The 15,019-nt window shown below is 39.8% G+C and overlaps 3 protein-coding genes across 3 annotated transcripts in view; 2 read left to right on the top strand and 1 right to left on the bottom strand.

The window, feature by feature from the left end:
- Nucleotides 1-1,020: 1,020 nt before the first annotated feature.
- Nucleotides 1,021-1,830, top strand: LOC115794416 (hepcidin-like). The gene is made up of 4 exons (XM_030749920.1): nucleotides 1,021-1,173; nucleotides 1,272-1,349; nucleotides 1,383-1,385; nucleotides 1,521-1,830. Exons 1-4 carry the CDS (start codon nucleotides 1,087-1,089, stop codon nucleotides 1,611-1,613), a joined length of 261 nt encoding a protein of 86 aa, XP_030605780.1. The 5' UTR covers nucleotides 1,021-1,086; the 3' UTR covers nucleotides 1,614-1,830.
- Nucleotides 1,831-7,796: 5,966 nt separating this feature from the next.
- Nucleotides 7,797-9,134, top strand: LOC115794415 (hepcidin-like). Its single transcript, XM_030749919.1, has 3 exons — nucleotides 7,797-7,936; nucleotides 8,047-8,124; nucleotides 8,873-9,134. The coding sequence occupies exons 1-3, from the start codon at nucleotides 7,850-7,852 to the stop codon at nucleotides 8,972-8,974; spliced, it is 267 nt and encodes an 88-aa protein (XP_030605779.1). The 5' UTR covers nucleotides 7,797-7,849; the 3' UTR covers nucleotides 8,975-9,134.
- A 558-nt stretch (nucleotides 9,135-9,692) lies between these two features.
- Nucleotides 9,693-15,019, bottom strand: part of rspo2 (R-spondin 2) — a 56,689-nt gene continuing 51,362 nt past the window's right edge. Inside the window, exon 6 of the mRNA XM_030749207.1 lies at nucleotides 9,693-9,826. Within this exon, the coding sequence (XP_030605067.1) occupies nucleotides 9,693-9,826 (134 nt within the window). The remainder of the gene's footprint in view (nucleotides 9,827-15,019) is intronic.

Raw genomic sequence — 15,019 nt, 5'->3', positions numbered from 1 at the left:
ACGGTGACTCAAAAAAATGACAGTAGGAATACATATTTATCTTTGTTAACAATTCAGGTACTGTTAAGGTACTGTCTTTATTTTTACTATCAATGGCTTGGCTCTATTAACAAGGAGGTAGTATACACTATTTGGACCAAAGTATGGGGCCAACCTCTCCAATACCTGAATTCAGGTGTTTTCAGTCCACTCCACAGCGTATAAAAGTACTTTGCCATGAAGTCTGCCTTTACAAACATTAGTGAATGAATGGGTCGTTCTAAAGAGCTCACTAAATCCCAGTATAGTAATAGGATGCCAACACTGCAAAAGTCAGTTGTGAAATTTCTTCCCTCCTAGATATTTCATAATCAGCTGTAAAGGTATTTTTGTAAATGTTTAGGAACCAAAGCAATTCAGGCTAGAAGTGGCAGACCATATAAAGTTACAGAGAGGGGTCGCTGAATGCTGACGAGCAGAGTGCATAAAAGCTACAAAAGCTCTGCAGACTAAATACTTGCAGAGTTCCTCATCTGGCATTAAAATCCGCACAAAACTGCACTGGGAACTTCGTGGCATGGGTTTCCATGGATGAGCAGCTCCTATAGGTGCAATATGTGGGTGGCTTTTATCTCTATATATTGTAAATCAGTACAGCAATAATGTAAATGCAGTACCTACAAAAAGGAGCAGTGCTGTAGAGCACAAGTTTTTTTTTTTTTTTAAAAACATTCTTGTTTTGTGTTCTATGTGTATTTGTCACTGTACCTCACAGGATTCAGTATAACCATGCCGTGAAATAAAGACATACTTTAAACATCCCTGGAAAAGATCAAAGTTCATGCAGATTGACAAAAGTACAGAATATCCCATTCACCGAGAATTTCCCATTCCCAGGTTCACATACCAACGGAAAGTAAGGAGTGTTGCAATGTTCCTGAAAACAGGTGGAGTAAGAGCTGTAAGTGACGAGGCAACAGTGGACTCAAGTAGTATAAATATCAGCACCTTTGCACACTTAACCATCAGACAGGAGAACAAGGGAGCTCACCACAATCATCAAGACCAGGAGAAACAGCCAAACTTCATCCCTCAAACCTTCCTAAGATGAAGACATTCAGTGTTGCCGTTGCAGTGGCCGTGCTGCTCACATTTATCTGTCTTCATCAGAGCTCTGCTGTCCCACTCACTGAAGTAAGAACTCAGCTTTAACCAAGTGTGTTAGCTTATAAGCTACAGATGTTTGTTCAAATGCTAAAATGTGGTTTCTGCTGTACACAATTCATTAACAGGAGCAGGAGCTGGAGGAGCCAATGAGCATTGAATATCCAGCAGCAGCACATGAGGAGGCATCAGTGGACTCATGGAAGGTCAGTAACATAACTGAATCAATGTGGACTCAGACCGTCAGCTGATTTAAATATCAGTGAATGTGTTTTGTCTACAAAGTGCTCTGGTGCTTCCTCCACATGAGGTGAAATAAACAGGAGTGATACTGCTGCAGATGAACACTGTGCTCATGTCTCCTGTGTTTCCCACAGATGTATAACAGCAGACAGAAGCGCGGCATCAAGTGTCGCTTTTGCTGTGGCTGCTGCAACCCCGGTGTGTGTGGAGTTTGCTGCAGATTCTGAGGATTCCTGCTCCAACAACCACTAAATATTAACTTGTGAAGTTTTAAAGTAGTCAGTTTGAATTATGTTCATAGGATGCAAAATTTTAACGATTTTACAAGATTTTGGTGATGCTGTATTGTCTGTGTAATCTGTGATTTGACTCTTTCAATATATTTCATCAAATGTCAGAGTTCATTCATTAAGTCTATGAAAAAATAAAACTGAACGTGTAAAACTTGTTGCTTTTAATTTCTATCTTACTGCAACTGATGTAGAGCAGAAAATTATAGAATAGAAAAAACTTATTATTTTGAGGACATGGCGGGAAAAGATAATTAAATACCATCTGTGTGATCACTTCTAATCGCAGCACAGGGACGGTTTTCCACAAGGTTTAGGAGTGCATTTATGGGAATTTTTCACCATTCTTCCAGAAGCACAGTCTTTGCTCTAATTAATCCCAAAGGTGCTCTATCGGGTTCAGGTCAGGACTCTGTGCAGGCCAGTCAAGTTCTTTAACACTACACTCGCTCATCCATGTCTTTATAGTCCTGCTTTGTACACTGCTGTGCAGTCATGTTGGAACAGGAAGGGGCCATGCCAAACTGTTCCCACAAAGTTGGGACCATGAAATTGTCCAAACTGTCTTGATATGCTGAAGCATTAAGAGTTCCTTTCACTGGAACTAAGGGGCCGAGTCCAACTCCTGAAAAACAACCCACACCATAATCCCCCTCCACCAAACTTTATACTTGGCACAATGCAGTCAGACAAGTACTGTTCTGCTGACAACCAACAAATCCAGACTTGTCCATTAGATTGCCAGACAGAGAAACAGATTTGTCACTGCAGAGAACACGTCTCCAGTGCTCTAGAGTCGAGTGGCGGCGTGCTTTACACCACTGCATCCAATGCTTTTTGTGGTTGGTGATGTAAGGTTTGGATGCAGCTGCTCGGCCATGGAAACCATTCCATGAAGCTCTCTGTGCACTGCTCTTGAGCCAATCTGAAGGCCACGTGAAGTTTGGAGGTCTGTAACGACTGACTCTGCAGAAGGTTGGTGACCTCTGTGCACTATGCACCTCAGCATCCACTGACCCCACTCTGTGTTTTTGCATGGCCTACCACTTTGTGGCTGAGTTGCTGCCATCCCCAATCGCGTCCACTTTGTTATAATCACACTAACAGCTGACTGTGGAATATTTAGTAATGAGGAATTTCACAACTGGACTTGTTGCACAGTTGGCATCCTATCACGGTACCACTCTGGAATTCACTGAGCTCCTGAGAGCGACCCATTCTTTCACAAATGTTTGTAGACACAGTCTACATACCGAGGCGCTTGGTTTATCCAGCGCCTCGGTATGTAGACTGTGTCACTTCCATGGCCACTTCCGGTAGCCTAGTGTTGTAGTACTCGAGATCGGTCTTGGTCTCGAGACCGGTCTCGTGACCGCTTTTTGATGGTCTCGGTCTTGTCATGGACTCGACCGCATTTGGTCTCGGTCTTGTCATGGACTCGGACCTTGCGGACTCGGGATTTTATTTCAAGACCAGTCAAGACCACAGCTGTGGAAATATCACTAAATTGCCAGAATACTGTCCAATTTATTTGTTAACATCTTTGCTTTTATTGGATGCAAAACGTACTGATTCAAATCCCACAAATATTGCGCTCCTCTGCCTCTCAAAGGAGTGCACCTCACAGACTCCGCCCCGGCTAGGTCGCTGCTATTATCGCTGCTTACGCCTGTATCATTTCACCGCAGTTTGCAATCTACCACAGAGCACGGACAGTTTCATTCACAATGTGTATGTTTGATCTCACTATGGTCACGCGTGTGCTGCATAAATCGAAATAACTGCATGAACACGAAGAGAAGTAAGAGGGAAAATGAAGATCAAAGGAAAATTTCAGGCTTCCGATTCAACAAAAAAATCCCAGCATGAAAGGTAAATACCAACCTTCATGTATTTTGATACACAAACTAAAAATTTAATGCAAGTTTTAGGGCTGCAACGATTCTTGGAATAACGCAATTCGATTATTAAAAATCCTCGACACAAATTTGTTGCTTTGATGTTTGGTTTCAGCTCTGCAGCTCAGGTGTCTCCGTGTAAGCGGAGCATTTCCAAAAAAAAACAAAACGACCCTTTAACGCGAGTGGATCACTGAGATGTTTTTTCACGCCCCCACTTCTCTGTGCTGTGAGTGCGCATGTTTGAATGTGCGCGCGTGTTGTGCAGAGGATGTCAGCTGTTATTTTTTTCTTTACGTCAGCTGTAGCCACCAGAACAGATCTATAACCACAGTGTACTGGGGAAATGGGGGCTGCCATTAGCACTAGCAATCGTTCGGTGCCCCCTCCCCCACCATCAGTACAGAGGGGCTCCTTCAAAATTTTTATCAACCACCTGATCAGCAACATGAAGAACAGAGAACTTTGTAGCTGCTCCATCCACCCTGTTTGTTTCACACAGAGACATCTGCAGTACGGAAGTTAAAATATGCTGATGAATTGTTAAAATGAAAAATTATTTCTTATCCAATTACTTGATTAATTGACGGAGTAATCAATTAAATACTTGATTACTAAAATAATTGATAGTTTATGCTCACAATATGGTGGCTGATATTCAAATGTAGGAAATGCTATTAGCAGCCGAGGAATCTGGATTATGTTTTTGTTGTGTATTTTTTATGTGATTTCTGCAAACACAGTGGAAGGAAACGGCACTCTGGGACACATTAAATGCGTGATGTATAAATGTAACTTTTCTGGATTATATGTAAAAATGATCATTCTATCAATCTAATAATGCCTGATTTAGAGTTCTGCATTGATCCTTTGTGTATAACTGAAAATCCTCTCTGAAGCAAACCTGACATGCACCTCGAGAAATGTAACTACACGTCCAAAAAAACTGATTACTGCTTTCTGGTTATGTCTTAGGCCCCATCACTCAATTAACAAGTGGGAGCGGCATTTAGTGGTTAGTATTAGCTTACTAATTAGCATTAGCATTAGTGCTGGGGTGAGAAATATTTCTTGCTAGAACCCGGAAGTTACCATGGCCACCACCAATGGTAACAGCAGAGAAGTAAGTAAGTTGTTTCTCGCCATCAGTACATTGAGCTAGTGGTGGGCAGATTGATCCTGATATCGATAATATGGATGCCAACGTTGTATTGGTATTGATCAATATCAGTGTGATGAGATCGATACTTTGGCTTCAGTTTCTCTCCTGTATGCAGTGCTGCGGTTTCATCAAAGATGCGAGCTGACTGTCTAAGTGTCGCTCCTGTCACAGCACAGAGCACTTTGCTCCCCTCCCCACAGTGTTTTGTTATACTGTCTGTGATGCATAACATATTTTATTTGGGAAAAAAAAGGATTTTGCTATGAAACATTTAAATCAAATTTAAATGTAAATTTGTAGAAAATTAGTGAATGAAGGAACATTTTTTATAAAAATTTTTTATTATACTTTCTGAAAAATCTACCTGGAAAAAAGTTTGCATTTGTTCTTGAGTGATGATTTTGTACACTTAATTTATGAAAAAAAATTCCAGACATCAATGTATGGGGAAAATTGTTTTATTCTATTGTTTCAGAACAATAACTTTTATTTTGATAAAGTATTTTCTACTTACATATAAACTTTGCCCAATTCTATCCTGGGTTTTAACTAATTAATGATCCAAAGGAAAAAAATCTCAAACCAGTTAAACTTCATGGAAATTCTTCATAATTATTAAAAAGTATTGGTATCAGTATCGGTGATAATGGCCCTGTGGCATAGGATCGATACCAAATTATGAAGTGTTGCACACAACTACATTGAGCAGCATACACCAGGAGTGATTGACAGTGCTAAGACCCTCCTCCTGGCTCTGACTGGTTGTTTTTGACTGGGAGCGGTTCAGGGAGGAGGTGGAGGAGCTCCATTTTTTTCGCAGATTATCGGTCTCATACTGTCTGACATGGTGACAGTTTTAACAAATATGTAAAAACCAGATTTTTTATAAAAGTTACATCCTGCAGCTTTAATCTGTATAAGATTAAAGGCTTTAGTTCTTACTGTCGATGAGTGTTTGCCATTTTTTCAGTTTTACACATTTAGCTATGTGGTTTTGAAAAAGCACCCATTTTTACAAAGGTTGTTGGTTTAAAAACAACACAACTTTATGCATAGTTTATGAAAGGCAGAGAATAGTTAAGACTATTGTGATGAACTATGAATAATTGTTTTACATTCTGTGATAAATGATCTTTATTTAATACCCAGGAGTATTAAATAAAGATGGTTATATTTATTTGAGCTGTGAGTTTTTAATATCAGGGTAATTTTATGGGAATGCGGATCTTTCAGATGAATTTGAGAAGTGATTTTGATCATTTTTCACATTTATTGTGTCATGTAGTGTCAGGCACTGGTCTTGGTCTTGTCTCGGTCTCGCCCCCCCTCGGTCTTGGTCTCGACTGGTCTCGGACCCTAAAAGTCTTGGTCTTGTCTCGGTCTCGATACCCTCTGGTCTTGGTCTTGTCTCGGTCTCGGGTTAGGTGGTCTTGACTACAACACTACGGTAGCCATGGAAGTGACTGGAACACCTGAATTCATTCATTTGCATGGCTGATTGAATACTTTTGGTAATAGTGTATAACTTATATTGGGCTGGAGGGCTTGTTTGAAAAGAATTCAACCCATTAAGAGAAGTTGCTACAAAACTTATTTGCCTTTCCTATACAAATGACTACGTGATCCAATATTGTTTTATTTTGAAAGCTAAAACATCCATACTACCACAATGAAATTACCGATGCTATTTCAACCATGTTTAATAATTGGAACATTTCTCCCAGTGATCAGAAACACCAAAATTGCCTAAATGTGGGACTTTTTGATCTTCCAAGCACTCAGAATGCCATCAGTAATGCAAAAATATTCAGCTAACATGGTCTTTACTTTATCTACTACTGATCACTAACCAAGTTCACATCACCAAAGAGCCTGCGCCCAACTGCAGCGCAGGGTAACCACAGTAGTGGTTTAGTTACAGTTTAACATCAATGTGAAGTAAGCCCATATGTAAAATGCAAATGGATCTGTTTGTTCGTCAAAAAAACAAACAATAAAAACTTATATAATGAGTAGAAAAGTGATAACTGCTAGCATCAAGCTCAAACCAGTGATCAAATAGTGATCATTGCAGCTACTATATATGAGATAATAAAGTAGGTACTCCTTATATTCCTAAAAAAACAATGAAGATTCTAGATTCTAGATTATATTCTAACATTCACTCCACTGTTCCTTTACATAGATGTGTTCATTAAGACAAAGGTAAAAGGTCAGAGGGGTTATCAGTACATGAGATAAACTGGAGGTAAGGGATTTTGGTTATTGCGCAAGACATTTAGTAAAATTTAAAAGGCCCTTTGAACATTTTTTTGTGTAAACAGCACAGAGTGCATATAACGTCTACTATTATTGATTGTTGTCCTTCTTTAAAATGTAATTTTTTAAATATGATACATAATTTTAAATGGTTTTATTAAAGTGATAACAAATAAAGATGAGTTTGTGTCTTTATTATGTGTAATAAAAAGATGCATAGCAGTACACATTGATATAAATAGTTTATGCTGTATCATAAAACCTTATTTCCTGCATTCTGCCATTGAATGAGTGCAGGAAACTGACCCATACAACTGAGTGAGCACTTACTGATCAGATTTAATTAAGCTTGTATTAGACAGTAGCAAACTACATTACTTTAGTTCCACTGTTCCTTAACTTGGCAGTATTGTAGGGGAACCTGTTTAGTCCAGCAACGCCCTATAAGAAGGTTCTGTCATGTCTATCTGAAGAAAAAAGCGTTGGACACATTGATTTGAAATAATAACTTGTCTATCAGTAGCACAGCACACAATATAGCTCTCAAAGTGTATACTCTAAGTAACTGTTCTACCTCTAAAAAAAAAATAAAAATACTATGGCTAAATTATAAATTATTGAACAAATACTGTGCTCACCAATACAAGGTACAGAACAATTTATCCTCTGGGAATTTCCTATGACCATATCCAGCATCATTTAAGGAGTGATGCAAGCCTGTTCCTAGAGGGAAACAAGTACTGCCAGTGACAAAGCAGCACTGTATAAATAACAGCAGCTTCTACAAACAGTGCCATTATGCTTAAAAACACTGATAGCAGAACATAAAAGATTCAAGTATTAAACTGCTGAAAATGAAAACATTCACTGCTGCAGTTGTCGGGGCCGTTGTGCTCGTTTTTATTTGCATTCAGGGCTACACTGCCTTCCCATTCACTACAGTAAGTGGCCTACTTGATGTAAATTATGATTTATTCCTATTTATTCAGTGTTTATCTGCTATGCGTGCTTTTTTTTAATGCTTTCCTGAATGTATGTGACTAATCAACAGGTGGAAGAGCTGGAGGAGGAAATGAGCAACAATAATACTGCTGCAACGCAGGAAGAGACATCAGTAGAAATATGGATGGTATGCTGAGTTGATCAAGTACTCAAAATAAGTCATTTAACTTAAGTTAATTCAAATTCTAATCTACTGTGTTTTACAGTAGCACATCACAATACAGCCTGCAATCAATGCTGTAATTTTTCTGAATTTAGGATGCATTTTCAGTACCTAAAAATACTTAGATAAAGCAAAATTAAGGGGTAACAAACTGAGATTTTAAAGGACAAAAGACAGAAATTATGCTCTAAGTATATATCAGGAATTAATAACTTTGAGATATTTTAGAGGTAAGGACAAACAATGTTTTCCCAATCCTATATTGTAATTTTAGGGGAGAGGGCTGTACTTTTGAATACCCCAACCATGTATGTGCCACTAAACATCAAATTTAAAGCCACTAACTACATAAAAACATAGCAGAATTTGTTTCTTCTTTCCTTTAAAACCTCCACTTTTTACCCCCTTGTTCTAATGTACCTACCACTAAGTATTTTGGGGTACTGAAAATTAAACCCTAAACTTGGAAAAAATTACACAGTCATCTTCAGGAACTTACATAAGTCCTGGGCTGTGAAGTGCTACTGTTTCCTATAAATTGCGCTGACGTATTTCAGATGAGACAGCAGAATGAGCCATTTCTTTTTCTTTTCTTTCTTCTTTTCTTTCTTTCTTCTTTTCTTTTCTTTTCTTTTCTTTTCTTTTCTTTTCTTTTCTTCTTTCTTTTCTTTTCTTTTCTTTTTTCTTTCTTTCTTTCTTTTTTTTTTTACAGATGCCATTTGACATCAGGGAGAATAGCCACGCTAGCCCCGTTAGATGCCGTTATTGCTGCGGCTGCTGCCATCTCGGTGGCTGTGGCATGTGTTGCCAGTGAGGATTCAAGCGTCCTGCTGAGATTTGTGTAGCTTCCACCAGAAGCGGCGTTATGTTCTTGTCTTCAGTTAAAAACCTGATGTCACTGTACTTTGTCATGCTGTATTTACTATGTGTGCTCAGTGACGTCACTGCATCACCAGCATATTATCATTGCATTCATTTTTGGGGTCAATAAAAAAAGAAAAACACATCTTCAAATTATTTCTATAATTGACCTTCAGTTGCATGCAATAAACAACTGTGAGGATCAGAAAAAGGGGAGTGTTAGTAACAACTAACAGAGGCAGTTGTATTTTTCAAGGGTGGTCTGCTGTCTAAGTGCACACCAGGCTCAGCTCTGCAGTGGTTCATTATTATCCAGTACAGTACACGGAGGTATGGCATCCAGCCACGGTGGTGTGCATGCTATTGTGTTACTTTCAGCATGGCTGAATTATGCCACATTATAATGACCACAAAGGTCAAATAAATGGTGTGGTGTTAAACTGGTGTAGAAATGATTAGGGAACACACAGACTCAGACAGTCTATCTGACAGAGTTATGAATGGGGAAACAACATGCAAGCAAGTCAACAGATTTCAAGTGACATGCGGAACAATGGCGAACCTGCGGTTGCTGTTTAAGCCTGTGTGATTACAATTTAATTACCCCCATACACACAGAAGTGCAGACACACACAGAAACACACATTTGCTTACACTCACGCATGCACAGACTACCAGTCTGGAGCCTGGTAGACTCCCACTCTGATCCCACCCTCATGCAGCCTTGCAGGGGGCTGTGCGGCATACCAGGCCTGCCTCACGTCCAGACGGATGCCCGCTGCACACCACCATGCCAACAAAGCTGCTGCCAAACCACACAAGGAGATACTAAATGAGTGCACAGGGTTCTGTTCAGCTTCCTTACACACACAGAGACATGCACACATACACACCATGTGGTTTTTTTTGACTCATACCCACATACACATATGAGGCAGGCAGGTAGCAATCAGGGCCGTGTTCATCGGTAAATGCAGTATACTACCTCTATAAATCTTTAAACTAGTGATTGTGTACTGTATGAAGTGTATCAGCTAAACTTCTCGGGTGGTAAAATGAGGAAATCACAGCATGGTGCTTTTTTGCTGGTGATTTGATTTGCAGGGGATGGCATTTAGCCAGAAAAATCATTTAAAAAATCTTCAGATTCAAGACAAACACAGCTGAGCTTTGTAGATCACAGAATTACTGGACTGAGAAAACTCTTGACCTGATGGTGGCACTAGCTGAAATATCTGGAGGTAAATATAACTATAACAAAGGGGATGACAGTCCATCTGATCATTACCCAAACACTTCACTCAAAAATAAAATTAAAAGTTGACAGGACTTATGATTTGAAGCTTTTTGACCTGCCAGTGCTGTTACCAATAAAGTCAATGGTCCATGTCTGACTGGTTAAAATTAGAGATGCAATATTTTAGGTTGGACCACAATGTTGACCAACTCATAGGCTGGCATAGCCATCATCACAGCCCTGCTTTTAGCAGGGGTTAAAAATCTGTGTAAAAGGTTTTTGATGGCTGGATCCAGAGCGAAAAATATGGTGTAATGTTTTCACTAATATGTCACTTGACGAGTCTCAGCTGACAGATTAGTGATCACTTTCTCCAGTTAATCACTCAAACCAGCAAAGAGCAGCGTGTCAACTAGTGTTGAAGTCAAGACCACCTAACCCGAGACCGAGACAAGACCAAGACCAGAGGGTATCGAGACCGAGACAAGACCAAGACTTTTAGGGTCCGAGACCAGTCGAGACCAAGACCGAGGGGGGGCGAGACCGAGACAAGACCAAGACCAGTGCCTGACACTACATGACACAATAAAATGTGAAACATGATCAAAATCACTTCTCAAATTGATCTGAAAGATCCGCATTCCCATAAAATTACCCTGATATTAAAACTCACAGCTCAAATAAATATAACCATCTTATTTAATACTCTTGGGTGACTTCCATCATTTATCACAGAATGTAAAACAATTATTCATAGTTCATCACAATAGTCTTAACTTTTCTCTGCCTTTCATAAACTATGCATAAAGTTGTGTTGTTTTTAAACCAACCTTTGTAAAAATGGGTGCTTTTTCAAAACCACATAGCTAAATGTGTAAAACTGAAAAATGGCAAACACTCATCAACAGTAAGAACTAAAGCCTTTAATCTTATACAGATTAAAGCTGCAGGATGTAACTTTTATAAAAAATCTGGTTTTTACATATTTGTTAAAACTGTCACCATGTCAGACAGTATGAGACCGATAATCTGCGAAAAAAATGGAGCTCCTCCACCTCCTCCCTGAACCGCTCCCAGTCAAAAACAACCAGTCAGAGCCAGGAGGAGGGTCCTTAGCACTGTCAATCACTCCTGGTGTATGCTGCTCAATGTAGTTGTGTGCAACACTTCATAATTTGGTATCGATCCTATGCCAAGTAAATACAGGGCCATTATCACCGATACTGATACCAATACTTTTTAATAATTATGAAGAATTTCCATGAAGTTTAACTGGTTTGAGATTTTTTTCCTTTGGATCATTAATTAGTTAAACCCCAGGATAGAATTGGGCAAAGTTTATATGTAAGTAGAAAATACTTTATCAAAATAAAAGTTATTGTTCTGAAACAATAGAATAAAACAATTTTCCCCATACATTGATGTCTGGAATTTTTTTTCATAAATTAAGTGTACAAAATCATCACTCAAGAACAAATGCAAACTTTTTCCAGGTAGATTTTCAGAAAGTATAATAAAAAATTTAATAAAAAATGTCCCTTCATTCACTAATTTTTTACAAATTTACATTTAAATTTGATTTAAATGTTTCATAGCAAAATCCTTTTTTTTCCCAAATAAAATATGTATGCATCACATGACAGTATAACAAACACTGTGGGGAGGGGAGGAGCAAAGTGCTCTGTGCTGTGACAGGAGCGACACTTAGACAGTCAGCTCGCATCTTTGATGAAACCGCAGCACTGCATACAGGAGAGAAACTGAAGCCAAAGTATCGATCTCATCACACTGATATTGATCAATACCAATACAACGTTGGCATCCATATTATCGATATCAGGATCAATCTGCCCACCACTAGCTCAATGTACTAATGGCGGAGAAACAACAACTTACTTCTCTGCTGTTACCATTGGTGGTGGCCATGGTAACTTCCGGGTTCTAGCAAGAAATATTTCTCACCCCAGCACTAATGCTAATGCTAATTAGTAAGCTAATACTAACCACTAAATGCCGCTCCCACTTGTTAATTGAGTGATGGGGCCTAAGACATAACCAGAAAGCAGTAATCAGTTTTTTTGGACGTGTAGTTACATTTCTCGAGGTGCATGTCAGGTTTGCTTCAGAGAGGATTTTCAGTTATACACAAAGAATCAATGCAGAACTCTAAATCAGGCCTTATTAGATCGATAGAATGATAATTTTTGCATATAATCCAGAAAAGTTACATTTATACATCAAGTATTTAATGTGTCCCAGAGTGCCGTTCCTTCCACTGTGTTTGCAGAAATCACATAAAAAAATACACAACAAAAACATAATCCAAATTCCTCGGCTGCTAATAGCATTTCCTACATTTGAATATCAGCCACCATATTGTGAGCATAAACTATCACGTTTTTAATGCAACAATAGGAAGTGACATCATCTTGCTGGGAACTGTAGTATTTTATTCTTGAAGGCCTCTCATAGCTCTACTGGTGCTGAAAACTAATGTTTGACTATGGCTTTCTGAATACAAGTAGGGCTGCAACTATCAGTTATTTTAGTAATCAAGTATTCAGTTGATTACTCCATCAATTAATCAAGTAATTGGATAAGAAATAATTTTCATTTTAACAATTCATCAGCATATTTTAACTTCCGTACTGCAGATGTTTCTCTGTGTGAAACAAACAGGGTGGATGGAGCAGCTACAAAGTTCTCTGTTCTTCATGTTGCTGATCAGGTGGTTGATAAAAACATTTTGAAGGAGCCCCTCTGTACTGAAGGTGGTGGAGGGGGCACCGAACGATTGCTAGTGCTAATGGCAGCCCCCCTTTCCCCAGTACACTGTGGTTATAGATCTGTTCTGGTGGCTACAGCTGACGTAAAGAAAAAAATAACAGCTGACATCCTCTGCACAACACGCGCACATTCAAACATGCGCACTCACAGCACAGAGAAGTGGGGGTGTGGAGAAACATCTCAGCGATCCACTCGTGTTAAAGGGTCGTTTTTGGTTTTTTTGGAAATGCTCCGCTTACACGGAGACACCTGAGCTGCAGAGCTGAAACCAAACATCAAAGCAACAAATCTGTGTCGAGGATTTTAATAATCGAATTGCGTTATTCCAAGAATCGTTGCAGCCCTAAAACTTGCATTAAATTTTAGTTTGTGTATCAAAATACATGAAGGTTGGTATTTACCTTTCATGCTGGGATTTTGTTGTTGAATCGGAAGCCTGAAATTTTCCTTTGATCTTCATTTTCCCTCTTACTTCTCTTCGTGTTCATGCGGTTATTTCGATTTATGCAGCACACGCATGACCATAGTGAGATCAAACATACACACTGTGAATGAAACTGTCCGTGCTCTGTGGTAGATTGCAAACTGCGGTGAAATGATACAGGCGTAAGCAGCGATAATAGCAGCGACCTAGCCGGGGCGGAGTCTGTGAGGTGCGCTCCTTTGAGAGGCAGAGGAGCGCAATCTTTGTGGGATTTGAATCAGTACGTTTTGCATCCAATAAAAGCAAAGATGTTAACAAATAAATTGGACAGTATTCTGGCAATTTAGTGATATTTCCACAGCTGTGGTCTTGACTGGTCTTGAAATAAAATCCCGAGTCCGCAAGGTCCGAGTCCATGACAAGACCGAGACCAAATGCGGTCGAGTCCATGACAAGACCGAGACCATCAAAAAGCGGTCTCGAGACCGGTCTCGAGACCAAGACCGATCTCGAGTACTACAACACTAGTGTCAACCAATGACTCCACCGCAGGTCACACTCCACAGCAAAGGCTGTGAGCCATTCACACAAACAAAACACACACACCACACACACACAATCTGGGCTGGAAATGTCTGCGATGAGGTCAAGACCTCCCCTATAGCTGAGTTGATTAAACACATTTCTACAACCCACACACTGCCCAATAAAATTTGCTGTGCTAAAGATGATGACTGTGTTGCACTCACTGGGGGCATCACTGGCTCCAGCCTTCCCAAAGAGCCCAGCCCAGGGACTTATGCACAACACCCTGCTTCAGCGGCTCCACTTCCACCTACTCACCATGGGCCTTAAGGGAGCAATCAACCTGGCTTCTTATTAGAAGGATAACGACCGTTTGTACGTGTGTATATGTATGAAAGAATATTTCTTCCAGAGACCCTCCAAGTGGAGCCAAAGGTTGCTTCTGAAGCATGCTGCTGCATAATCCAGCCCTGAATCAAGGAGGGGTGGGGGATAAACATTCCTGGACAATGAGAGCCTACTTTACCCCCTGCTGTATTCATACCCACTTAAAATCTGCTTACCCACAATGCAATGCCTGGCTTAAGTGAATAGCCCCCCTGGAAGCACTGCAGTGCCACTTCAGAACAACATATCCCTACTTGTAGAAGCCACTAGTGTCAGCTATGGCTCAGATAAAACCCCTCTGGGCCCTGAATGAGTACATTATATCCTATTCAACTGGTCTTAATATAGTTTAATAAGACCTGTTTTCGGTTAATTCTCCCTTGAAACCGGTAGTAACACAGCTACTAGGCAGTGGGCACATATAAAAATTGAATGAATGGAGCAGGGCTGCCAGAGAGTCAGAAGGGGGAAAATAGGAATCCTTGTGGATTTGTCCTCACCAGCTGGCTCTTGAGTCCAGTATAATGGTTGTGCCCATGGCTCTCAAAGCACCAGTAAGAGGAAATGTTTGCCCAGTCTGTAATGCATTTAAGGTGTGCTGTATGATTCATTTCAGGCCATAAAGCCCTTGGATGTCA

Source organism: Archocentrus centrarchus, chromosome 16 (assembly GCF_007364275.1).
Source record: "Archocentrus centrarchus isolate MPI-CPG fArcCen1 chromosome 16, fArcCen1, whole genome shotgun sequence".
NCBI lineage: Eukaryota > Metazoa > Chordata > Actinopteri > Cichliformes > Cichlidae > Archocentrus > Archocentrus centrarchus.
Note: the sequence above shows the minus strand (reverse complement) of the source record. Positions and strands in the feature narration are given on the sequence as shown.

Excerpts from the sequence above, each read along its gene's own strand:
- LOC115794416 (XM_030749920.1), top strand. The coding sequence starts at position 1,087 with ATGAAGACATTCAGTGTTGCCGTTGCAGTGGCCGTGCTGCTCACATTT. Across the intron at positions 1,174-1,271 it reads CTGCTGTCCCACTCACTGAA|GAGCAGGAGCTGGAGGAGCC; the intron begins GTAAGAACTCAG and ends ATTCATTAACAG.
- LOC115794415 (XM_030749919.1), top strand. The coding sequence starts at position 7,850 with ATGAAAACATTCACTGCTGCAGTTGTCGGGGCCGTTGTGCTCGTTTTT. Across the intron at positions 7,937-8,046 it reads CTGCCTTCCCATTCACTACA|GTGGAAGAGCTGGAGGAGGA; the intron begins GTAAGTGGCCTA and ends ACTAATCAACAG. Across the intron at positions 8,125-8,872 it reads CATCAGTAGAAATATGGATG|ATGCCATTTGACATCAGGGA; the intron begins GTATGCTGAGTT and ends TTTTTTTTACAG.